Source organism: Anomaloglossus baeobatrachus, chromosome 2 (genome assembly GCF_048569485.1).
Source record: "Anomaloglossus baeobatrachus isolate aAnoBae1 chromosome 2, aAnoBae1.hap1, whole genome shotgun sequence".
Classification (NCBI taxonomy): Eukaryota; Metazoa; Chordata; class Amphibia; order Anura; family Aromobatidae; genus Anomaloglossus; species Anomaloglossus baeobatrachus.
The window spans coordinates 421,693,089-421,720,567 of record NC_134354.1 but is presented as its reverse complement, the minus strand read 5'-3'; the positions used below and the strand labels follow the sequence as shown (position 1 = coordinate 421,720,567).

Below are 27,479 nucleotides of genomic sequence, written 5' to 3'. Positions count from 1 at the left end.
AGCAAAGAATGCTCTGAGGATCTGAAAAAAAAAAGAATTGTTACGCTACATAAAGATGGCCTAGGCTATAAGCAAATTGCCACTGCCCTGAAACGGATCTTCAGCACGGTGGTCAAGACCATACAGTGGTTTAACAAAACAGGTTCCACTCTGAACAGGCCTGGCCATGGTCAACCAAAGGGGGTTGAGAGCACAAGTGTTATATACAGAGGTCGTCTTTTCAAAATAGATGTATGAGTGCAGCCAGAATTGCTGCAGAGGTTAAAGGGGTGGTGGTGGGGAATCAGCCTGTCAGTGCTCAGACCATATGCTGCCCACTGCATCAAATTGGTCTGCAGTAGAGACGAGCGAACCTGTGGAAGTTCAGTTCGGTGGGCTCAACTGGACTTTTGATAAGAGTTCGATTTGGGCCCTGGACTTGACCTGAACTTCATTTGAAGTCACTGATTGGCAGTTCAGGTCCCCGCCCACATGCAGCCAGCCATAAACAGAACACTTTCAGGGGAGGGTGGGCAGGCTTTTTCCATTTTGTTTGGCTTTTTTTATTTGGTGAACACTACATCTGATCACACTGCTGTTAACCCCCATTGTCAGCCGTTGAAACATTGCAGTTGTCTCGCAGTGGGCCGAGCAGCGAGCATACCTGAACACAGCGATGCTCGTGCTGGTGATTTGCATGCATAAAGCATCCGAACTCCAAACCTGAACTCTGTGTGTGTGTGTGTGTGTGTGTGTGTGTGTGTGTGTGTGTGTGTGTGTGTGTGTGTGTGTGTGGGGTGGGGTTAAAGTCTGTGTTCGGTATGCATAGCGAACCTTGGGTTTGCTCATCTCTAGTCTGCATGGCTAATGTCTCAGAAGGAACCCTCTTCTAAAGACGATGCACAAGAAAGCCCGCTATTAGTTTGCAGAAGACTAGCAGACTAAAGGCCGCTTTACACGCTGCGATATCGGTACCGATATCGCTAGTGTGGGTACCCGCCCCCATCTGTTGTGCGACACGGGCAAATCGCTGCCCGTGCCGCACAACATCGCCCAGAGCCATCACACTACTTACCTGCCCGGCGACGTCGCTGTGACCGGCGATCCGCCTCCTTTCTAAGGGGGCGGTTCGTTCAGCGTCACAGCGACGTCACAGCTACGTCACTGAACCGCCGCACAATAGTAGCGGAGAGGCGGAGATGAGCGGGACGTAACATCCCGCCCACCTTCTTCCTTCCGCATAGCGGCCGGGAGGCAGGTAAGGAGAGGTTCCTCGTTCCTGCGGTGTCACACGGAGCGATGTGTGCTGCCGCAGGAACGAGGAACAACCTCGTTACTGCTGCAGTAACGATTTTTGAGAATGGACCCCCATGTCACCGATGAGCGATTATGCACGTTTTTGCAACGATGCAAAATCGCTCATAGATGTCACACGCAACGGCATCGCTAATGCAGCCGGATGTGCGTCACCAATTCAGTGACCCCAACAAGTTCGCATTAGCAATGTCGTAGCGTGTAAAGCCCCCTTAAGGACATGGATTACTGGAACCAAGTCCTGTGGTCTGATGAGACAGAGATAAACTTATTTGGTTCAGATGGTGTCAAGCATGTATGGTAACAACTAGGTGAGGAGTAGAAAGACAAGAGTGTCTTGCCTACAGTCAGGCATGGTGGTGGGAATGTTGGGGCTACATGAGTGCTGCAGGCTGTGCAGAGCTACAAATCATTGAGGGAACCATGAATGCCAACATGTGCTGTGACATACTGAAGCAGAGCATGATCCTCTCCCTTCGTATTCTAACACGATAGCGATCCCAAACACACCTCTAAGATGACCACTGCCTGGCTAAAGAAACTGAGGGTAAAGGTGCTGGACTGGGCAAGCATGTCTCCAAACCTAAACCCTATTGCGCATCTGTGGGGCATCTTCAACTAGAAGGTGGAGGAGCGCAAGGTCTCTAACATCCATCAGCTCCTTGATGTGGTCATGGAGGATGAAAGAGGAGTCCAGTGGCTCCTGTGAAGCTCTAGTGAACTCCATGCCCAAGAGAGATAAGGCAGTGCTTGAAAATAATGGTGGCCACACAAAATATTGACTATTTGGGCACAAATTGGTCATTTTCGCTTAGGAGTGTACTCACTTTGTTGCCACTGGTTTAAACATTAATGGCTGTGTGTGATTTATTTAGAGGGCACTCCAAATTTACACTGTTATATAAGCTGTACTGACTACTTCACATTGTATTAAACTGTATTTACAAAAATGTGAGGGGTATACTCACTTTTGTGATACTGTATATCAGCAGAAGTCTGTAACCATAGAAACGCTTAAGGTCCAGTCACACTAAGCAACTTACCAGCGATCCCAACAACGATAGGGATCGCTGGTAAGTTGCTAGGAGGTTGCTGGTGAGATGTCACACTGCGACGCTCCAGCGATCCCACCAGCAACCTGACCTGGCAGGGATCGCTGGAGCGTGGCTACACGAGTTGCTGGTGAGCTCACCAGCAACCAGTGACCAGCCCCCAGTCTCCTAGTTACAGCACACATCAGGTTAATTAACCCGATGTGTGCTACAGCTAAATGTGCACAGAGCAGGGAGCAGTGCACACCGCTTAGCGCTGGCTCCTTGCTCTCCTAGTTACAGCACACATCGGGTTAATTGCCTGATGTGTGCTGCAGCTACATGTGCACACAGCAGGAGCCGGCAGCACAGGCAGTGAGAGCGGAGGAGGCTGGTATCAAAGGTAAATATCGGGTAACCAAGGACAGGGCTTCTTGGTTACCCGATGTTTACATTAGTTACCAGCCTCCGCAGAAGCTGGCTCCCTGCTCACTGCACATTAGTTGTTGCTGTCTCGCTGTCACACACAGCGATCTGTGCTTCACAGCGGGACAGCAACAACTAAAAAATGGCCCAGGACATTCAGCAACAACCAACGACCTCACAGCAGGGGCCAGGTTGTTGCTGGATGTCACACACAGCAACATCGCTAGCAACGTCACAAAAGTTGTTCGTTACCAGCGATGTTGCTAGCGATGTTGCTTAGTGTGACGGGGCCTTTAGGTGTGCATAGAAGCTGTAGTCAAATGGGATAAGAAATTTTTATCTTGGTCTATGGACTTTTCTACTTTTATATTTGATGTATTGGCATAATAAAAATACAGGAGTAAATCTTTTAAAGTTGCCTATTTGCATGATTAAGGCCATGAGTCACGAAGACCAGCAATTTTCTAGATGATTTTGACAACAGGGTCTAGCGGAGTCAGATGCTCCGGATCCATAAAGATATGCATACCTCTTCATGAATCTGGAGAATCTGTTGAGTGGTGTACACCTTAAGGTGGCTTTACACACTGCAACATCGCAAACGACATCGCTGTAACGTCACCGGTTTTGTGACGTAATAGCGACCTCCCCAGCGACATTGCAGTGTGTGAAACACATCAGCGACCTGGCCCCTGATGTAAAGCTGCTGATCGCTACAAATCGTTCAGGACCATTCTTTGGTCCTTTGTTTCCCACTGTGCAGCAAAGTTTTAGTGTGTAAAGGGGACTTTACAGCGACTTTGTTAGCGACTTCCCTTTCAAAAAGCTGCTTTACAACGTCCCCAATGACTAGCTAGGTCGTTCTGCAGGTCCGGATCGCTGTTGCGTCGTTGGCCAGGTATGCTTGTTTGACAGCTCACTAGAGACTTTGTAGCGATCCCGGTCAGGTTGGGATCGCTGGTGGGATTGCTAGAAAGTTTCAGTGTGTAAAGGGGCCTTTACACCAGAAATCTTACTCCTGTCAGATACTGGAGTGGGTCTACTGTACAGAATGCCACAGCGCATCATGACTTAGACGAGCTGTGGAGTTATTCCCTGCCGCACGTCTATGCTGCCCCAGCCCCACCCATTTTGGCATATGGGAAAAACTGGTGCAAAAATGCCATAAGTTGCACCAAAATGATACATCTTTTCAAAGCTTCAATTACTTTTTCTTTTTTGTGTAAACGTTTTGATGATCCGGGGCAACAGAGTCATAAATCTCCATTACTGATAAATGATCATTTCAGTTGACCAATGACATACTAACATCATCGGGAGAGAAAAAAAAACTTCTGGAAAGTTTACCTATTACACAAACAATTATTCTCTGAAAGATCTTTCATCCTTCTATAACAAATATCACCTCCATCAATGAATTGGCCAATACTTGCCTGTGTACTTGAATATGTAAGGGCTTTAAAGGTAATCTGTCACTAAGTTTTTGCCACTTAATTAGATCGCAGCATAATGTAGGGGCAGAGACCTTTGCTCCAGCCATGTGTTACTTTGTAGTCTGTTTGCAGTAGTTTTGGTAATATCACTTATCACTTGGAGAATATCACAAAGTCTAGTAAACCTCCTGCCAGGTAGTCCTCCATATTCATAAGCGCACAATGCATAGGCAGAAAGCTGCCAATCAGTGGTGTGGGGTTATGTAGAGATCAGCATACAGAGAACTGGCAGATTTGAAGCAAATAAAACAACTAGCCCAGTAAGGGTATGTTCACACAAAGCTTTTTTGATAAGTTTATGCTGCGTTTTTTAGCTGCAGATTTGCCTTGGTTTTATGAAAATCCATGCAAATAAAAAGCTGCTTTTTACAGTCCCAGCAAAATCTAGATTTCTGAAATCTTATATAGACACAGACACAGACAGACACTTCAGGTTTTTTCCTGACTGTTTTGTCAAATACCTGCGTTTTTGATCAGGTTTTTAAAGAATGAGCATGTCAATTCTTTGCTGTGTTTTTTCATTGATACAACCCATTTTGTAGAAAAAAAAAAAAAAAAAGCAGCAAATCCGCAAAATCAGCAAAAACGCCACTAAAAAAACACATGAAAAGCGCACCAAAAACACAGATGACTCAAAGGAGATTTCCTGCCACAAGATCAGGTTTTGGTCAGGAAAAAAAAAACAACTTACCAAAAAAGCTCTGTGTGAACATAGCCTAAGTGATACATGTGACCAGGTTTTTCCCTTATTAGCTGTAGTCACCAACAGTGATCCCTTATATACAGCGTTGTAGAATGCTGTATATAAAAGAGTCCAGGTAGCTCTGTAGAATGTAAAAACAGCTTTAATATACTCATCAAGGTGGCGGTCCAGTCCAATAAATGTCGCTGGTTGCAGGACCGGCGCCTCCTCTCTACTGCGATTACTGTCCTCCTTCTTCCCAACCCAGTGTGGATGTCGCGTCCTATGTCATCCACACAAGCTGGCATTGCGGTCCAGCGCAGGCGCACTTTGACCTGCCCTGCTGAGAGCATAGCAAAGTACTGTAATGCATAGACACGTGGAAAGGGCAAAGAACGCCTGTGCATGCGCACTACAATACTTTAATCTGCGCCCTCAGTGGGAAGATCAAAGTGCACATGTGCAGGAGAGCAATGGAGGCCTCTGTGGATGACCAAGGAGGCGTCATTCACACTGGACTGGGATAAAGGAGGACATCAATCGCATAAAATGGAGGAGATGCCGGACCCACGACCAGCAACACCCATCCGACTGGACCGCCGCCTAGGTGGATATTATAAAAGGTGGGGGTTTTTTTACGTTCTACAGAGCAACCTGGACTCTTCTATACAACATTTTAGAATACTGTATATAAGAGCTCACTGATGGTGGCCGCAGCTCATAAGGGGAAAAACCTGGTGACAAGTTCCCTTTAAAGGGAACCTGTCACCACTTTTTGGGCCTATAAGCTGCGGCCACCACCACCGGGCTCTTATATACAGCATTCTAACATGCTGTATATAAGAGCCCAGGCTGGGGGTATAACATAAAAAACACTTTATAATACTTACCTAATGGTCGTACGGTGGGCCTTATGGGTCTCCATTGTCCGGTGCCGCCTCTTTCGGCCATCTTTGTCCTCTTTCTGAAGCCTGTGTGCATGACGCGTCTACGTCATACACATTTGCCGGTCCTGTGCAGGAGCACTACAATAACTTTGATCTGCCCTGATCAGGACCTGAATTCTGGCGAGTGTGTATGACGTCAGACCCGTCATGCACCGCGGCTAGAGGAGAAGGAGCACAAAGATGGACAAAAGAGGCGGTACCGGCACCGTACAACGGAGACGCCCATAAGGCCCACCGTGCGACCGTTAGGTAAGTATTATAAAGTGTTTTTTATCTTATACTCCCGGCCTGGGCTCTTATATACAGCATGTTAGAATGCTGTATATAAGAGCCCAGTGGTGGTGGTGGTCACAGCTTATAGGCCGAAAAAGTGGTGACAGGTTCCCTTTAAATCAGAGTTTCTGCCCCTACATTATGCTGCTGTCAGCTTAAGTGGCAAAACCCTGGTGACAGATTCCCTTTAAACAACTCTAATGGCCATACCATAATCAATAAAGTGTGTATCGCTGGATCAGCACAAGGCTTATTACCGGACCGATGTTCGGTCAATGGTTGTCACCCATCAATCAATTTATATCTACTCTGTATGGTCACACATGTTTGTAGTATATAAAGTCTTGTGGAAATGCTCACATTTGGATATAGTGTCCCAGTAAATGTATTCTCGCTGCTATGTACCTAGCATATGTGATGTGCTGGGATTAGCTGAACATGGTATCAGCTGCAGTATAGGACCTCACTGAGACGAGCCGACCTTCTTCACCTCTCCGCACATTCCAGATCACTGACTGGATCAATATCTGCTATGTAACAGTGACTTTCCACTCCAGCAAACGACCAGACGTGGGAGTCCGAGTAATCGGCCAGCATACTGACCAATGTTAATGAATAGGGCTGTTCAGATTACAGTTTTTTCATATGGACCTACAGAATAAGAAAAATGCAGCATACACTATTCTCTTCCATATTTAGGATGAGACTATGTGTGCACACAAGTATTGATCATCGATATTGCATCCGATCTCACAAATACGAGTGTAGTTAGCTGTATTTGATCATGTACATTTATGGATGTAAAATACGGACACGTGGATGACAATACGGATGAAAGTCATCGGATTTTTTATATACTCATCTGAACCCGGTCTGAAGCACAGCGCCCCTTCTGGTAAGAAGTATGTACTAATATACGGTAGTACGGTATATACACGTGATCGTTACATTAAATACTATACATCGCCCTATCTGCAGTACCGATGGCACAACAAGAGCTGATCAGCCGCTGACTGTTGCTAACCCCACCCAACTAAACATTGTGCTCAGTTTGGCATGTCACCCCGTAATTATACAATCTCAGGACACACAATGGGGAATGAAAAACAACATGTTGTATCGAGTAATATGAAGATTGCTGGAACAACTCCTGCAAACAAACGTCCGGATAAGAGGAGACATATTACAGCACTGCGGCCTGTGATATCAGATACACCCAGCATGTGGAACACAGCTCCGGGAAAATGGGTGTGTAACCTATCCAGGAAGGAAAGTGAGGGGATTCATGGAAAACCCCATCCAGGCAGCCCACATGCTGTGTGTATAGGGCACATCCTAGGCAGCAGGATGTTCAGGTATGTTCTCTGCACAGTCACTCGCACCCTCGGGCGAGATCACTGCGTTCACAGGAGAGTGCCATGACAGCCCTGTTGTGTATGTAAGCAAACGCTGCCGAATTACTGCAGTCACATAATGGGCATCATGTGTCACTTATTATGAAGGATGCGAGACCGAAGGAAGAAGGGTCTGATATATACACACACATCATTCAAGATATACTGTGTCCTTCAAAGCTCATGCACATGAGCGTATAATACGGACATATACTGTCCGAGTAAAAATCAGACAGCACAGTGACCAATAGAATACAATAGGGCTGTTCAAGAGAACGTTTCTTCACATGGCCCAAATCGCAGACTGCCCTAGTCCGATTTCTACAGACTCATTGCTATTAAACTGTATTTGATCATGTACAGTTTAAAATGTTGATATACAAAAATGGATGTCACACAGATGGAATATGGACACACAGATGACCGTATGGAAGAAAATCAGATGATGTCCATATGCTCATCTGACTCCAGCCTTATAGTAATCACTAACATAATGAATGATACATCTTCCTGCACAAACTCGTATAGAAACCCATTGAAAGTTAAGAGATTTTGAAACAAAAAAAAAAAATACATTGAAAATCTATATTGTTAGCCATTTCTAAATAAACCTCTTGCCGTCAAATGGCTACCATTACAGAGGCCTAAGTATTTTTTATGGGAAGATCACTTCTTGCAAAAGGTGGCAACTAGTGATGAATGGGCACTACCATGCTCAGTACTCGTACGTAGTGATGAGTGGGCACTACCATGCTCAGTACTCGTACGTAGTGATGAGTGGGCACTACCATGCTCAGTACTCGTAACTAGTGATGATTTGGCACTACCATGCTCAGTACTCGTAACTAGTGATGAGTGGGCACTACCATGCTCAGTACTCGTACGTAGTGATGAGTGGGCACTACCATGCTCAGTACTCGTACGTAGTGATGAGTGGGCACTACCATGCTCAGTACTCGTACGTAGTGATGAGTGGGCACTACCATGCTCAGTACTCGTAACTAGTGATGATTTGGCACTACCATGCTCAGTACTCGTAACTAGTGATGAGTGGGCACTACGATGCTCAGTACTCGTACGTAGTGATGAATGGGCACTACCATGCTCAGTACTCGTACGTAGTGATGAGTGGGCACTACCATGCTCAGTACTCGTAACTAGTGATGAGTGGGCACTACCATGCTCAGTACTCGTAACTAGTGATGATTTGGCACTACCATGCTCAGTACTCGTAACTAGTGAAGAGTGAGCACTACGATGCTCAGTACTCGTACGTAGTGATGAGTGGGCACTACCATGCTCAGTACTCGTACGTAGTGATGAGTGGGCACTACCATGCTCAGTACTCGTACGTAGTGATGAGTGGGCACTACCATGCTCGGTACTCGTAACTAGTGATGAGTGAGCACTACCATGCTCAGTACTCGTAACTAGTGTGGAGTGGGCACTACCATGCTCAGTACTCGTACGTAGTGATGAGTGGGCACTACCATGCTCAGTACTCGTAACTAGTGATAAGTGGGCACTACCATGCTCAGTACTCGTAACTAGTGATGAGTAAGCACCACGATGCTCAGTACTCGTAACTAGTGATGAGTGGGCACTACCATGCTCTGGTGCTCTGTACTTGTAACCAGCAGTCGGATGCTTGGATGGGCATGACTCATGTACGGAGTATAATGGAAGTTAATGGGGGAATCAAGCATTTTTTGGAAGATCTTCCAGAAACATTCTCCAGTTTTCCACTGACTTATTATACTCGGCACAAAAGTTGAGCCCGTCCAAGCGTCCAACCTGCTTGTTTCGAGTACCGGGCACCAAAACATGGTAGAGCTCGCTCATCACTAGTGGAAGCCAATATAGAAGCGATTACCACCTCGTAAATATTTCTTAGATATATCTGTAAGTGGTAAAGCTTTGTGACAATAAAGATGGCTGGTAATAGCCATTATTACCAAAATCTCCCACAGTCCCAAGTGACATATCTGGCTACTTGGGGTACTCTCAGATATTTTGGCTGAGAACTGTGCAGCAAAGAATGCATTCAGTATGACCCCAAAACGCTGTGGATCCAAGGGTTTACACCACGGCAATATTGCTAGGAAAGAATCTCGGCACAACTGCTACATCTGAACACATCCTAACCAGGCAGATGTGGCACATACAACTATAGGACATTATGGGACTGTATTGGTCGCCCTCTAAGTTGTTACCTAGTTTTACCAGTAAAGCCGGGTTCAGACGGATTTTATGGTATGTATATGTGCTGTAATGCCTGGATTAACAGTAGGACTGTGACACTGTACGTTTGGGTCAGGAGACCTGCGGTCAGTCCAGCTATTGCAGTCTATATACAAATGTGAAATACGGCCTAACAGGTAAACCAATGAAAAGCATATTAGGCTGTAGTCTGCGCTTATTTCACAGCGTCACTAGCCAAATGTGCTGTGCCCAACCCTAGGAAAGCTGTGACAACTATTAAAGGACCAGAAATGGACCCATAGTTGTCATTCACCTCCCGCAGAACAGAGAAGTAATGGCTGAATAGTGAGGACAGCTCAAGGACTCGCACTCGCTGGAGACTTGTCATTTTGGCGGGATATGATCTTTATATTGGAAACTCGCTGTCTACAGAAGAAGAATGTATATCCGGCAAGATTATGAGCGCACATAACATGTCTCGGCCCAACTCACAGCCTTGTATATAGCAGCACGCAGATGAGCGTGTACAAGCCTGACCGTGGGCCTGTATAGCCTTAGGTAGCCATACTTCTCAGTAATAGGAGTCTCGTATCAGGTTATTAATATCTGTATATACGCTAGCTGAATGCTTGGACGTCGCCGCGCTCTGCTGTACAGCGATGTGGCAATATTGTGCGATGTGCGGAGAAAGTGATAACACAAACCAATGTATGCCAGGGTGGCCCGTGTGACGTAACATGGCACAAATGTGACGTCACCGCACTATGCAATATACCTCACTGCAAAAAGGGTCAAGTCGTGGCGAGAACCCTCAGCCATTAGTCATTTCACAATCACTGACTCATCTGCAATAATACACCGCCATTTTATTGCCACCCAGTTACATGCATTCCTATAAAGTGTTTATGTAACTGATGCCAAGTTCACAGACTGGTCAGTGACTGGCATTACTGGCAGCATCAAGTGTATACGATATACATATGGAAATATACAGATCAGAAACTAAAGATACATTCAATGTACTTGTCACTTTCCCCATGCCAGCTTACATGGAGCCTGCTGGCAGGCCTGGCACACTCTCAGGGCCTGGCACTCTCTGGGGTATGGGCTGAGGCCTGGCAGGAACTCTGCAGAACTTACAGAAGCCTGCTGGCCACAGAGGAGATCTAGCAATGTATATACAAGGTATAGGGCAATGATGGCACAGGATCGTGCCCAGGTTTGCCTGGCACTTTCTGGGTATGGGCTGTGGCCTGGCACCAACTCTGCAGAACTTACAGAAGCCTGCTGGGCACATACAGAGGAGCGATAGCGATGTATATACAGGGTATAGGGCAATGATGGCACAGGATCGTGCCCAGGTTTGCCTGGCACTCTCTGGGTATGGGCTGAGGCCTGGCACCAACTCTGCAGAACTTACAGAAGCCTGCTGGGCACATACAGAGGAGCGATAGCGATGTATATACAGGGTATAGGGCAATGATGGCACAGGATCGTGCCCAGGTTTGCCTGGCACTCTCTGGGTATGGGCTGAGGCCTGGCACCAACTCTGCAGAACGTACAGAAGCCTGCTGGGCACATGCAGAGGAGATATAGCGATGTATATACAGGGTATAGGGCAATGGTCACACAGGATCATGCCCAGGTTTGCCTGGCACATAGTCCATACTAGGACTTGCCAATGCACAGGTCCATATGGAAGCATAGGGTCAGATTGTGCCCACCACCCCCTTCTCTCACCTTTGCCCTCCTGCTTGACCTCTGGCTTCTTCTTCTTGCGCCCCCGTAGCCAGCTCAGTGCCCTCCGCAGAGATCCAGGCTTGTGCTTCTTCTTCTTGGGCTCTATGGCGCCCAGGTCTTGCACCGGGGGCGCGGGGTCGTGGTCTGGGATGAGGGCGGTTTGGGTAGACATGGCTCACAAGGTGGGGGGCATGGTGCCAGCAGGACTGCCAGGCTGCTCCATCTGGTGCCCAGTGCACATGCGGGCGGCTCCCTCCGCGCTGTGTTGTACTCCACGTGCCCGGGCACGGATGGTATCCCCTGTGGAATGGCAGCACCGGTCCCGGATGCCCACAGTGTCCCGGGCTGTCTGCCTGTCTCCCCGCTGCCTCTCTGCGGGCTCCTCCTTCCAGAGCTTCCGCATTCCAGCCCCAGAGGCGGAGCCGGCACACCTGGGACACCGGGGACACCGAGCCTGGGACGGCAGGCCCGCGCCACCCACCGCGCACTGCTGACTATGGCGCTCCTCCACCCCCGGGCACCGGTCTCCCGCCCTGACGAGGGCTTCCCTGCAGCAGAGGCGACAGGTGCCCGCTCTGTGCCCTCGGTATGAGCCGTGTGCTTTACCGTTACACCTGCTCCTACAGTACTGTGCATATACCCCGGGGACTCTGGGCTCACTACTTGTGCCATACAGGGTGGTACATGCCGGTAGCCCCCATGTGCGCGCCATGTAGGACCAGTGCGGCCAGACTAGGGCAGTGTCCTATTAACCCATTGTGTCCACGCTCCTCCCTCAGTAAACACGACCCGTTGTCATAACATTGGGCTTGTTCTAAAATTGCTTCCAGCTACATGAGAGAATAGAGCTATTGTGAGGCGCCGGGAGGGCTGGACACATGGATGCACACAGCCAGAGCCAGAATACACACTGTACACAGCCTCACTGAGCCAGGAGGGAATATACACTGTACACAGCCTCACTGAGCCAGGAGGGAATATACACTGTACACAGCCTCACTGAGCCAGGAGGGAATATACACTGTACACAGCCTCACTGAGCCAGGAGGGAATATACACTGTACACAACCTCACAGAGGCAGGAGGGAATATACACTGTACACAGCCTCACAGAGCCAGAATATACACTGTACACAGCCTCACTGAGCCAGCAGGGAATATACACTGTACACAGCCTCACAGAGCAATGACGAGAATATACACTGTACACAGCCTCACTGAGCCAGAGCCAGAATACACACTGTACACAGCCTCACTGAGCCAGGAGGGAATATACACTGTACACAGCCTCACATAGCCAGAATATACACTGTACAGAGCCAGGAGGGAATATACACTGTACACAGCCTCACAGAGCCATGAGGAGAATATACACTGTACACAGCCTCACTGAGTCAGGAGGGAATATACACTGTACACAGCCTCACAGAGCCATGAGGAGAATATACACTGTACACAGCCTCACTGAGTCAGGAGGGAATATACACTGTACACAGCCTCACTGAGCCCGGAGGAAATATACATTGTACACAGCCTCACAGAGCCAGAATATACACTGTACACAGCCTCACTGAGCCAGCAGGGAATATACACTGTACACAGCCTCACAGAGCAATGAGGAGAATATACACTGTACACAGCCTGACTGAGCCAGGAGTGAATACACACTGTACACAGCCTCACTGAGCCAGGAGGGAATATACACTGTACACAGCCTCACAGAGCCATGAGGAAAATATACACTGTACACAGCCTCACAGAGCCAGGAGGAGAATATACACTGTACACAGCCTCACTGAGCCAGGAGGAGAGTATACACTGTACACAGCCTCACGGAGCCAGGAGGAGAATATACACTGTACACAGCCTCACAGAGCCAGGAGGAGAATATACACTTTACACAGCCTCACAGAGCAATGAGGAGAATATACACTGTACACAGCCTCACTGACACAGGAGGAGAATATACACTGTACACAGCCTCACAGAGCCAGGAGGAGAATATACACTGTACACAGTCTCACTGAGCCATGAGGAGAATATACACTTTATACAGCCTCACAGAGCAATGAGGAGAATATACACTGTACACAGCCTCACTGAGCCAGGAGGAGAATTTACACTGTACACAGCCTCACAGAGCCAGGAGGAGAATATACACTGTACACAGCCTCACAGAGCCAGGAGGAGAATATACACTGTACACAGCCTCACAGAGCCAGGAGGAAAATATACACTGTACACAGCCACACAGAGCCAGGAGGAGACTATACACTGCACACAGCTTCACAGAGCCAGCAGGAGAATATACACTGTACACAGCCTCACTGAGCCAGGAGGAGAGTATACACTGTACACAGCCTCACAGAGCCAGGAGGAGAATATACACTGTACACAGCCTCACAGATCCAGGAGGAGAATATACACTGTACACAGCCTCACAGAGCCATGAGGAGAATATACACTGTACACAGCCTCACAGAGCCAGGAGGAGAATATACACTGTACACAGCCTCACTGAGCCAGGAGGAGAGTATACACTGTACACAGCCTCACAGAGCCAGGAGGAGAATATACACTGTACACAGCCTCACAGAGCCAGGAGGAGAATATACACTGTACACAGCCTCACAGATCCAGGAGGAGAATATACACTGTACACAGCCTCACAGAGCCATGAGGAGAATATACACTGTACACAGCCTCACAGAGCCAGGAGGAGAATATACACTGTACACAGCCTCACTGACACAGGAGGAGAATATACACTGTACACAGCCTACATAAAAACAAAAAAGTGAGCTGGAGTATGAGATGATACACATGGAGCTTGTGAGCTCATGTTCACACTGGCCATAAGACAAAGAGAAACCAAGGAAACCAAGGAAAAAAAATTGTGAAAACATACCCTGCTGTAACTAAATAAAAGCATAGTGCATATAAACATAGGGTACTTAGTAAACACTGTTTTTTGATCAAAAAAAGCATAAAGCTATCCCACCAACGCCAAGGTGTACCCAGTTGGGATAGTACCTACACTCTCTAATATTAAAACCTTACCATGGGTCTAAAATAGGCCTCAATATGGCTAAGGGCTGAGAGTGACCGGGTCCCAACAGGACACACAGGGGATGCACAGAATGAAATGCCCAGCTCACCATTTTTTTTCCTTGGTTTCTCTTTGTCTTATGGCCAGTGTGAACATGAGCTCACAAGCTCCATGTGTATCATCTCATACTCCAGCTCACTTTTTTTGTTTTTATGTAGTTTTTTGTTTTTTTTTTTGTATTCAGTACAAATAGGGTGTGGCCCCCTTCTCAGTGAGCTGGGCATTTCATTCTGTGCATCCCAACTGGGTACACCTTGGCGTTGGTGGGATAGCTTTATGCTTTTTTTGATCAAAAAACAGTGTTTACTATGTACCCTATGTTTATATGCACTATGCTTTTATTTAGTTACAGCAGGGTATGTTTTCACCATTTTTTTTCCTTGGTTTCTCACTGTACACAGCCTCACAGAGCCAGGAGGAGAATATACACTGTACACAGCCTCACACAGCCAGGAGGTAATATACACTGTACACAGCCTCACTCAGCCAGGAAGACAATTTACACTATACACAGCCTCACTGAGCCAGTAGGAGAATATACACTGTACACAGCCTCACTGAGCCAGCAGAAGAATATACACTGCACACAGCCTCACTGAGCCAGGAGGAGAATATACACTGTACACAGCCTCACATTGCCAAGAGGATACACTGCACAGAAGGAGAGCACTTACAGCTTTATGCTTTTTTTGATCAAAAAACAGTGTTTACTATGTACCCTATGTTTATATGCACTATGCTTTTATTTAGTTACAGCAGGGTATGTTTTCACCATTTTTTTTCCTTGGTTTCTCACTGTACACAGCCTCACAGAGCCAGGAGGAGAATATACACTGTACACAGCCTCTCAGAGCCAGGAGGAGAATATACACTATACACAGCCTCATAGAGCCAGGGGGAGAATATACCCTGTACACAGCCTCACTGAGCCAGCAGGAGAATATACACTGTACACAGCCTCACTGAGCCAGCAGGAGAATATACACTGTACACAGCCTCACTGAGCCAGCAGGAGAATATACACTGTACACAGCCTCACTGAGCCAGCAGAAGAATATACACTGCACACAGCCTCACTGAGCCAGGAGGAGAATATACACTGTACACAGCCTCACATTGCCAAGAGGATACACTGCACAGAAGGAGAGCACTTACAGGATGAGAATATACACTGTACACAGCGAGAGCACCCACAGGACAAGAATGTACACTGCACAGAAAGAGAGCACCTACAGTACGATAATATACATTGCACAGAGTGAGAGCACCAACAGGATGAAAATATACACTATATACAGCAAGAGCACCCACAGGACGAGAGTATACACTGCACAGAGCTGAAGCATCCACATGATGAGAATATACTCTGCACAGAGCAAGAGCACCAACAAGACAAGAATATACACACTGCACAGAGTGAGAGCACCCACAGGACATCACCATACACTGCAGAATTATTAGGCAAGTTGTATTTTAGAGGATTTTTTTATTATTGATCAACAACTATGTTCTCAATCAACCCAAAAGACTCATAAATATCAAAGCTTAATATTTTTGGAAGTTGGAGTGTTTTTTTTCTAGATTTGGCTTTTTTAGGAGGATATCTGTTTGTGCAGGTAACTATTACTGTGCAGAATTATTAGGCAACTTAATAAAAACCAAATATATTCCCATCTCACTTGTTTATTTTCACCAGGTAAACCAATATAACTGCACAACATTTAGAAATAAACATTTCTGACATGCAAAAACAAAGCCCCAAAAAATTAGTGACCAATATAGCCACCTTTCTTTCTGATGACACTCAACAACCTACCATCCATAGATTCTGTCAGTGGCTTTATTTGTTTGCGATCAACATTGCGTGCAGCAGCCACCACAGCCTCCCAGACACTGTTCCGAAAGGTGTACAGTCTTCCCTCCCTGTAGATCTCACATTTTATGAGGGACCACAGGTTCTCTGTGGGGTTCAAATCAGGTGAACAAGGGACCATGTCATTTTTTCATCTTTTAGACCTTTACTGGCCAGCCACGCTGTGGAGTAGTTGGATGCATGTGATGGAGCATTGTCCTGTGTGAAAATCATGTTTTTCTTGAACGATACCGACTTCTTCCTGTACCACTGCTTGAAGAAGTTGTCTTCCAGAAACTGGCAGTAGGTCTGGGAGTTGAGCTTCACTCCATGCTCAACCTGAAAAGGTCCTAAAAGTTCATCTTTGATGATACCAGCCCATACCAGTACCCCACCTCCACCTTGCTGGCCTCTGAGTTGGAGTGGAGCTCTCTGCCCTTTTCTGATCTAGCCTCTGGCTCATCCATCTGGCCCATCAAGAGTCACTCTCATTTCATCAGTCCATAAAACCTTTGAAAAATCAGTCTTAAGATATTTCTTGGCCCAGTCTTGATGTTTTATCTTATGTTTCTTGTTCAAAGGTGGTCGTTTTTCAGCCTTCCTTAGCTTGGCCATGTCCCTGAGTATGGCACACCTTGTGCTTTTTGAGGCTATGTGTCCACGTTGCTTTTTACCTGGTTTTTACTTGCTTTTTTGCTGCTTTTTCAACTGCAGCGTTTAATGGCAAAATGGTTGTGTTCAGCTTTTCAAGCAAAGTCTATGGGAATTTGGGTTTCTTGTGCCCACTATGCAGTTCAAACTGCAGCCTTTTTCTGGCAGAAATTTGGTCAAAAACTCTGCTTTGCAGTTCAAAACGCAAATGGCAAAAACAATTGCAGGTCAATTGTTTTTGCCGTTTGGGTTTTGCACTACAAAGCTGAGTTTTTGTCCAAATTTCTGCCAGAAAAAGGCTGCAGTTTGAACTGCATAGTGGGCACAAGAAACCCAAAATTCCCATAGACTTTGCTTGAAAAGCAGAACACATCTATTTTGCCATTAAACGCTGCAGTTGAAAAAGCAGCAAAAAAGCAGGTAAAAAGCAGGTAAAAAGCAACGTGGACACATAGCCTGATAGTCCAGTAACGTTGCAGCTCTGAAATATGGGCAAACTGGTGGCAAATGGCATCTTGGCAGCTTCACGCTTAATTTTCCTCAATTCATGGGCAGTTATTTTGTGCCTTTTTTGCCCAACACGCTTCTTGCAACCCTGTTGGTTATTTGCCATGAAATGCTTGATTGTTCGGTGATCATGCTTCAAAAATTTGGCAATTTCAAGACTGCCGCATCCCTCTGCAAGACATCTCACAATTTTGGACTTTTCAGAGCCCGTCAAATCACTCTTCTGACCCATTTTGCCAAAGGAAAGGAAGTTGCCTAATAATTAAGCACACCTTATATAGGTTGTTGATGTCATTACACTACACCCCTCCTCATTACAGAGATGCACATCCCCTGATTTACTTAATTGGTAGTTGGCTCTCAAACCTATACAGCTTGGAGTAGGACAACATGTATAAAAATTATCATGGAATCAAAATACTCATTTGCCTAATAATTTTGCACACAGTGTACACTGTACAGTGCGAGAGCACCCATAGGACAAGAATATACACTGCACAGAGTGAGAACACCCACAGGACGAGAATATATGTGCCGCCCCCGTGCCAGCAGCCGATGCTGCTCGGATCCTGCTGTGTGGCTCGAGGGATTCTCCGGACCCGGGGGTCACGCGGGCACGCGGAATGAAAATGGGGACGTAGCTGTACGGCCTTGACCGTATTCGGTTTGTGACGCCGCCCACGGTGTGTGGTGAAGTGGGACATCACCACTGCTGTTGTGGGATACCCGGGGAAGATGTAATGGCAGCCGGATGTTAACCCCTCCGTGGGTAGGGATGGTTGCCCCGGGGCCCAGTGTCTCTGTGCAGGGTATGGCGATGGCAGGGGCTTGCGCGCCCAGCTGTACCAGGGGATGTTTGGTTACTCACAAGTAAATGAATCACACGAGTCTTTTGGTAAAACAAGGTGCTGGTCACTGGCCACTGTGGCCGGTTGTACTCTGGTCCCCCACCCGGGCTGGTGGTCGCCGTCTCTTCCTCTGCACTGGTTGTGGTTGTGTGTTTGGACTTCACGGTATGGAACACGGGAGTCCGCTCCCGGCTTTCTGTGTGCCTGAGGAGTTGTACCCGCTGATGCTGACCCGTGGGATCTATGGGCCCTGGCGGTCGCCCTATCCCTCTCTGTGGGTGGTTGTCTGCTTTTGGAACTTTGGTTGGGACAAGACCTGTAATCCTGCCCTCAATCAGTTGATTAGCTAGGCTGTTCGTTCCGGTCCTGGCTTCAGGGTCCGAGTACCCCCTCCGTGCACGATTTCTGGTTGGGTCTCCGGTGTCGGTACCGGCGGGCTCCAACCCTGTCCCGGTCCTCCTCGGATCTGCCAAGACGTCTTCCCATTTCCTGATGACGGAGACCACCGTCTGCCACCTAGCCAAGGTACTAGGGCTCCGACCCTGGCACCGTTCAACTTGAACTTCTCCTCCGCTGGAGCTACACCTAGCTCCAGCCTCCACTCCTCTCAACTTGAACTACAACTTAATGTGTTTATTTTCCCGCCCCGGGCTGTCTAGACCCCTAGGTGGGCGTTCCCTAACCGCCTGGTCCTGCACACTGGTGTGCCTGTCTTGCTCTGAGGGGGGTGACTAGGGTTTCAGGTCGGCTGTATGTGACCTAGGTGAGGGAAGGTGTTATGCGAGGGCCTATTGTGTGACTAGCTGGTTTTGCCAGGGCGTCACATATACACACTGCACAGAGCAAGAGCACCCACAGGACGATAATATACACATTGCACAGAGCGAGAGTACCCACAAGACGAGACTATACACACTGCACAGAGCGAGAGCACCCACATGACGAGAATATACATTGCACAGAGTGAGAACACCCACAGGACAAGAATGTACATGTGCCGCCCCTGTAGCAGTCGAACTGCTCGGATCCGGGGTTGCTGTGGCTCGAGGGTCTCCGGACCCGGGGGCTTGCGGCCACTTCAAATGTAAAGGGGGTTCGTTACAAGGGACAGTTCGTGACACCACCTGTGATTCACGGTAAGGGGAGTACCGCCGCTGCCGATGGGAGTACCCGGGGGAGATGGAGTGGGGCAGCCAGCTGGTGATCCCTCCACGGGTAGGGGAGACACTGTAACTCTGGAGATAAGTGGCGAATAGTGTTGTGCAGGATATGCGGGCAGGCAGGACTCAGAGTTTGCAGTGTACTCACTCAGGCTGTGTGGATGTTGGCACAGTCATTAAGCATACTCTGACACAGAATTAAACCAAGTCTCTGGGTGCCGCTGCAACTCGGGGGAGGCCGCCTGGGTATCCGTCCCCACTGGTACTGCTTAGTGGTCGGGAGCCTGCCTCCATGCACAATTGTAGAAGTTTCTAAGTGACCCTTCGGCCTGAAGCTGTCACGGTCCTGCTCCCTATGTTGAAATAGCGGAGCTGTGCTCTCGATGGCTGATACTTGGGATATCTGTAGGCCGCATAAGCTAGAATGCTCTATCCCCCTCGTTGTGTTGGTGCCTTCGATATATGAGCTCTTGGGAGAAGTTCATAAAGAGACTATCCTCCACAGGTGAATTTTCAGGTTGCGTGAAGCTACGCCCTGATTTAGGGTCCTGTACCCCGCCGTGCTCAGTACCGGTCCGGTTACTGGACTCTCCAGTGCCGACCGTTCTCCAAAACTAAGTCAGTGCACCCTTCTCAATTACCCTGTGACCGGGTCTCCGACTCCTCTGGTCCCAGACCACCGTCTGCGATCCAACCAAGGTCACACAGGGAGCTACAACTCCCTCAGCTCCTCACTCTCTGAGGGCTACTTCTCAACTTTCTTCCTTCCTCCCACCAGTCTGCCTGACCCCAAGGTGGGTGGCCCTTTTCCAGCTAGACCCCCCCACTGGTGTGCCTTACAGGGTGTGGTGTGAGATGTGGTTAGGATTTTAGTGCTGATGTAAGCAATACCAGTGTGTAGGAACCCAGAACCATGGAGGTGAGTTCTGCACCATAAGAGAAAGGGATGCAGTTCCCTGTGACACCCTGATAGAGTCAGGGGCGTCACATTCCCCCTTAGTCCAACGTAGATCGTCCCCGAGCTACAGGACACCCAGAGGTTTTATTTTTGTTTCAAACTGTAAGAGAATAATAGGTTATGCATAAATATTCATCCTTCATAGTGGAGGCAATACACTTGAACGTTGCAAACTCTCAGAGTCTTTTGGGTAGAACAACGGGGAACACTACCGGTTGTAGCGGTAGTTGGTGGCTCAGCCTACTCTGCTGTAGCCCCTTCCTGCGACAGTCCATTCCCATTGTTCCTCTCCCTTCAACCTGGATCCTTGATGCCACCTCTAATCCTGGTGGACACCCTTTTCCAAGTACCTTAGCAGTCCCTGGTGACAGCGTTGAAGTCCTGGAGGTACAAAAGACAACTCTGGTAACCGTCCTGAGTAACCTTGGTAGCCGTTACCCTTTGCGCCAACCTCCATCAAGGGACCCTGGTGCCGTCTACCAGCGCCGCACCGTCCAAGACCCTGATGGCTTTTTTTACCTTCAACGGAGCATTGGAAAAAGGTTCAACAAGGATGACACAGTCTACACTAGAGCCTTAACTCTCCTGTCACCCTCCACCAAGGGCCCCGCAACCGGTCCCTGACGGCCTTCTCCACTCAAACATAACACTGGAGAACGTTCAACAAAGGTGACAGGTCCAAACAGTCTTTTTTCAAACTTTTAAACAAACTTGTGGGTAACTATTCAGGTTCAACTACCACTGCGGCTCCTGAGAACCGGTTCCTTGGTGTTGTGCACTCCCTGAGCACACCCGGGCAAAGTGTCCTGGCAGGCTGCAGCAGCGACAGATTGGTACCAGGACTTCAAGGGTGTCAGCCGGAAGCTCCTCTTCTGATGAAGGCTTCATACTCCATCATCAGCATTTCCGACAAGAATGTGCTGATAGGGAGGTCCGGTAGCCGTCCCCCCCCAAAGCGCGGAACCCAGGCCGCCTCTGGGGTGCTACAGCCCGAATCCATCTCCTCATCTGGGTCCGCAGCGGTGGAAGATGGGACTACTTGATCCACGGCCACCTCCGCCTCGGGCACCACCACTCCTGCGTCCGGAGCAACGCCCGCTGCATCCGCATCATCATGATCTGGCGGGGGTAGTGCTGCTGCGCTCCCATCATCCAGCACGAACATCTTCCTGTTCCCCCTTGGTTTTCATTAGCAATCACTCTAGCGCAGGGGATCGCTGGGAACTTCCAGGTCCGGCCACTACCAATTCCGGCTGTGCTCTCTGGATGAGGGGCGGAGCTTCAGCTTCACGCTCTTATGGCGGGGAAGATGGCGTAGTTGTCCTTTTTAGGTGTCAAAATGGCGGAAAATGGCGGCAACAAGATTTCAACACCACAGTTCAGGTTTTTCAAGGCGCACGTCACCCAAGTTAGTGGGCCCAGTCTGATCCTGTTCGTGACGCCAAGAATTTGAAGGTGTGCAGCCCCTGCAGCAGTCGAACTGCTCGGATCCGGGGTTGCTGTGGCTCGAGGGTCTCCGGACCTGAAAGCTTATGGCCACTTCAAATGTAAAGGGGGTTATTTACAAGGGATAGTTCGTGACGCCACCCGTGGTTCGCGGTAAGGGGAGTACTGCCGCTACCGATGGGAGTACTCAGGGGAGATGGAGTGGGGCAGCCAGATGGTGATCCCTCCACGGGTAGAGGAGAACCCGGGACTCTGGATGAGAGTGGCAGATAGCGTTGTGGAGGCCAGGTGAGCAGGCAGGACGCAGAGTGTGCAGTGTACTCACTCAGGCTGTGTGGATGTTGGCGCAGTCATTAAGCAGACTCTGACACAGAAGTACACCAGATCTCTGGGTGCCGCTGCCACTCGGGGGAGCTTGTCCGGGTATCCGTCCCCACTGGTACTGCTTAGTGGTCCGGAGCCTGCCTCCATGCACAATTGTAGAAGTTCCTAAGTGACCCTACGGCCTGAAGCTGTCAGGGTCCCGCTCCCTATGTTGAAATAGTGAAGCTGTGCTCTCAATGGCTGACACTTGGAATTTCTATAGGCCGCATAAGCTGGAAAGCCCTATCCCCCCCGTTGTGTTGGTGCTTTCGATCTCTGAGCTCTTAGGGAAAGCCACACGGCGAGAAAATCGGTGTGAGTGGAGTGCGATAAAACATCGCATTCCCATCGGACCAATGTTAGCCTGTGTGTCAGCGTACATGAGCAATTATTTTCTCAGCCCTAATCGGACCGAGAAAACTATCGCAGCATGCTGTGATTGTAATCTGAGACTCTTTTCTCTCGCACCCATTCAAGTGTATATGGCGAGAGAAAAATCGCACTGCACTCGACACGAGCAGAGCAAGATTCGCAATAGCCGGCTACGGAGGAGAGAGGGAGAGAAATCCCTCCAACCCCTCCTCCGTGCCGGCCCGCCCCTCCTCAGCACTGGCCCGCCCTTCCTCAGTGCCGGCCCGCCCTTGCAGCTGAGGTCTGCTTGCACAGTCAGACGTCAGTCGCATGTATACTAGCATGACACTCGGCTCCTGCTGTGCTGTCAGTACAAGCCGAGTGTCATGCGAGCATCCCACTAATGCCTCGTGTGGCCCCGGCCTTAAGGGGGCTTTACACGCAGCGATATCGCTAGCTATGTCGCTGGTGAAAGCACCCGCCCCCGTCGTTAGTGCGGCACGGGCAAATCGCTGACCGTGGCACACAAAATCGTTAAGAGCCGTCACACAGACTTACCTGCCTAGCGACGTCGCTGTTGCCGGCAAACTGCCTCCTTTCTAAGGGGGCGGTTCGTGCAGCGTCACAGCGGCGTCACTAAGCGGCCGCCCAATAGAAGCAGAGGGGCGGAGATGAGCGGCCGTAATATCCCGCCTACCTCCTTCCTTCCTCATTGCCGGCGGCCGCAGGTAAGCTGTAGTTCGTCGTTCCCGAGGTGTCACACGTAGCGATGTGTGCTGCCTCAGGAACAACGAACAACCTTCGTCCTGCAACAATCAACGATTTTTTGAAAATGAACGACGTGTTAAAGATCAACGATAAGGTGAGTATTTTTGATCGTTAATGGCAGTTCGTTGGTGTCACACGCAACGACGTCGCTAACGATGCCGGATGTGTGTCACGGAATCCGTGACCCCGGCGATATATCGTTGCATGTAACGGTGCCTTTATACTTCAAAATTGGAAGATACCATGCCATCAACTCAGAACTGGCAGCAATCTGTGGGACCAAGCTACTGTTCGATAAGTATGGCCAAAAGTGGTCTTCATGGAAGAATTGTGGTCAAAAGGCCATACTACATGGAATCAAGGTAAATTGACTCAACTATACACACAAACGTAAGAACTCTTGCAGAAAAATAGCAGCAGACGCTGTGGATTGATGAGTAGAGGTGAGCATAGCAAAGGTTCAGTGTTCGTACCAAATACAGACTTTACAAAAAAAAAAACACAGTTGAGGTTCAGAATTCAGGCGCTTTACATTTGCAAACCACTCATGTGAGCATCACTGTGCTCAGGTATGCTCAGTGCTCGGCCCAGTGCGAGCCGCTTGCAGTGTTTGAGTGGCTCCCACTGGGGGTAACAACAGCATGATCATATCTAGTGTGCACCAAACAAAATAAAAATGGAAAACCTGTCACGTCTCGACCAGAGTCCGGTCCTGCAACCTCTGCTTTGGTCACCAGGCGCCGCCGTATTTCTGATGCGGACAGTGCTGGTGATAGGGGAGGAGTCGGTGCTAGTGGCTCTGGTGGGCACAGGCTCCACCCTTCCACTAAGCTGGGTTTCCCTGGGACATGCAGTACCACTGGCTGACTGTGGTGGCGTGTGTCTTCCAGCTGAAGTTTCCACCTTTCAGCTACAGCCAATGGGAAGACACCACACCCTTCTAATTCCCCCTCCTGTCTGATGGTCGCTGCCAGATATAGTTTTGTATTCCTGCTTGTTTATGGTTTTCACTCTGTTCTGAATATTGATTCCCGTGTTTTGACCCCTGCCTGCTCTCTGACTACCCTTCTGCCTGCCATTTTTGTACCTCGCTGCCATCTCTGGTTTTGACCTCAGCTTGATTTCCTGACTACACTTTTGTCTGACGATTTTGTCCCTTTTCTGTATCTCCTGGTTTGACCCTGCCTGATGTCTACTCTCCTCTGGACCCAGCCTTCCACAGGTAGCAATCTCTGGGGCCCTGTATTAATTACAAATCCCTGTATAGGGGTTAATGGGTTTCTGGGTTCTCGGGATCCTGCTTAGTGACTTTACTCTAGCCTGTCCATGACAACCATTCTGAGACTGTGGTACCAGGCTGGTGTTACAAAACCCCTCCCACCTGCCTCGGAAGTTATCTGTTTATGGCCGGCTGCATGTGAACAGAGACCCAAACTGCCCAATTAGTGACTTCCATTGAATTGAACTTTATCTAAAGTCTGGCTCAACCCGCCAAACTGAACTTCCAAAGGTCCACTCATCTCTATTGATGAGTCAAAATGTAAAATATTTGTCTATAACAAAAGGCAGTACATTTGCCAAAGGGCTGGAGAACAGTACAATAACACAGGTCTGCAAGGGTAAAATTGTTTGAAAAGTGAGAAGTGATTTTTATATACTTTCAATTGTTGAACTCAGTAAAAATCTTGAAAAATTTCATCACGTACAGTTTGTGCACAAACACTGACTCCATAGGCATTTTCTTGTACCATAGTTGGACCCCTTTGCATGACCTTTGATGTATTACTTTGGTATAATTTGATTGGTTAGAAACTAATGGATGCTGTGCTGTGATTGGCTGCTGAGGGCAGAAAAGATTTTCTTATCCCAGCTTCAAAGAGTGTGGTGGTGTCCACAGCATCCAATCATAGCAGATCTTTCATTTTACCTCAGCAGTATAAGAAATGAAATCTACACTGTGATTGGTTGTTATAAGCAGTAAAGACAGAATTTTTTTTAGTCACAGTGTGTAATAGTGTGGTGGTGTTCAATAACCTGATAGCTCCTTGTACCTGTTTTTCATGGTACAGAAGCAATGAAAAGGAATTCCTTCCATACTTTTCTCAAGAGGATGCTCTAGTGTATTGCAGTGATGTTTTTGGGCTGATGGAAAAATGTAACATTGAGTACAAGGTGAGCGAGTGGAGACTCTATTGATTTATCCAAAAAAAAGGATGAAAGCTGCTACTGCACAATGGCAGCAAGTCTGCTTTAGTGCCTATAGGGAATTCTGTGCATTTGAAGGAAACCTATGAGAATTTAGTCTTTATTCTCAAGAATCTTAACTATGAGGTTCAAGAATGGTCAATATGTGGAGATCTGAATGTTCTCTCTTTGCTTCTTGGGCAGCAAGGAGAATACACAAAGTGCTTTGTGTGTGAATGGGACCACCAGGAGAGGACTCATCACTGGCGTCAAAAATGATGGCCAACAAGAACATCTTTGCAACCTGGACTCAAGAACATAGTTGTGGTAAGCTTAGTTGATCCCACTAAAGTTCTCCTCCCACCACCACACATTAAGTATAGACTGACTTTTATTTACCTGTGTACCAAGTATCAGGGACTGTCTGCAGCAACTAAAGGAAGACATTTTTGTGGTCTGGATATTCGGAAACTCATGAAGGACGACATGTTCGCAACAAAAATGAAAGCTGTAGAGAAAAAGGCATGGGATTCTTTTAAAGAAGGTGTGAAGAAATTTCTAGGTAATAACAAATATCCAATATTTAAGTTCATCATGGAGAACATGCTGAAAAATTTCAAAGCCTTGAGTTGTCTGATGAATTTAACGTGATATTTTTTACAATCCCATTGTGGACTACATTCCTGAAAACCTTGGTGCTGTCAGCAAAGAACAAGGAGAAAGATTTCATGAGGATATTAAGGAGTTGGACTGATGATACCAAGGTAGATGTAACGTGAACATGATGGGGAACTACTGCTGCTTCACAGAGAAGATCTGCAGGCTTTCCATAAGAGAAAAGGTATCAATAGAAGCTTTGAAGAGAAAAGGAAAAAAACGCAAGGATTAATTTCCAATACAGTTGCAGAATGAATGTTCAATATATTTATATATATAATATTGTGCCCATTTTTGGCTACAATAAAAACATTTCTTCCTCCTTCCTCTTGTATGTAATTTCTCACGCGTTTTGTGCAAAATCCATATGTGATTGTTACAAATTGACGTGATTTCTTAAAACATGTCATAAGAAAACATAGGAATCAGTCATTGGATTTCAGATAATTTTCATAAACCCAAATTTTTCATACCTGTGTATTTAGTGTCTACAGGCAACAGTAAAGTTGATGAAAGTTCCATGCAAGATTTCAGCAAATGGAGTTGGGGATTTGGTCAGGATTAATTTTGTCCTCAATCTTGAGAAATGCAGGCAGATACTTATCCATTATGCTACATCATTAGGGAGACATCTGACTGGCTTGAAATTTCCTCAGCACCAGGTAAACAACCCTAAGCATACAGCCGATGCCATTAATAACTATGGTCAACAAAAAGAAGAACAGGGAGATCTGGAAGTGATGAAATGGCCCCCAGAAAGCCTTGATGTTAACTTCATTGACTCTCTATGAAATGATATAAGTAGACAGAAGGATTTGAGTAAATCTACATTCCCAGATGATCTGTGGTTAATCCTCCAAGATGTTTGGAATTATCTCCTTGCTGAGTACCTTCAGAAACTGTGTGCAAGTGTACCTTGAAGAACTGATGCTTTGATGCTGTATTGAAGGCAAAGGGCTATTACACCAAATATTGATTTGACTTACACTGCTGGCCAAAAGTATTGGCACCCCTGCAATTCTGTCAGATAATACTCAGTTTCTTCTTGAAAATGATGCAATCACAAATTCTTTGGTATTATTATCTTCATTTAATTTGTCTTCAATGAAAAAACACAAAAGAGAATGAAACAAAAATCAAATCA

General features: G+C 47.6%; 1 protein-coding gene and 1 long non-coding RNA gene across 2 annotated transcripts in view; one reads left to right on the top strand and one right to left on the bottom strand.

The window, feature by feature from the left end:
* Positions 1 to 12,179, bottom strand: part of NHSL3 (NHS like 3) — a 78,916-nt gene extending 66,737 nt beyond the window's left edge. Inside the window, exon 1 of the mRNA XM_075336171.1 lies at positions 11,482 to 12,179. Within this exon, the coding sequence (XP_075192286.1) occupies positions 11,482 to 11,653 (172 nt within the window). The 5' untranslated portion in view covers positions 11,654 to 12,179. The remainder of the gene's footprint in view (positions 1 to 11,481) is intronic.
* On the top strand, positions 11,902 to 26,546 carry LOC142291562 (uncharacterized). Its single transcript, XR_012750508.1, has 3 exons — positions 11,902 to 12,067; positions 25,883 to 26,005; positions 26,090 to 26,546. It is a non-coding gene; the product is annotated as an uncharacterized LOC142291562 (long non-coding RNA).
* The last annotated feature ends 933 nt before the right edge of the window (positions 26,547 to 27,479 follow it).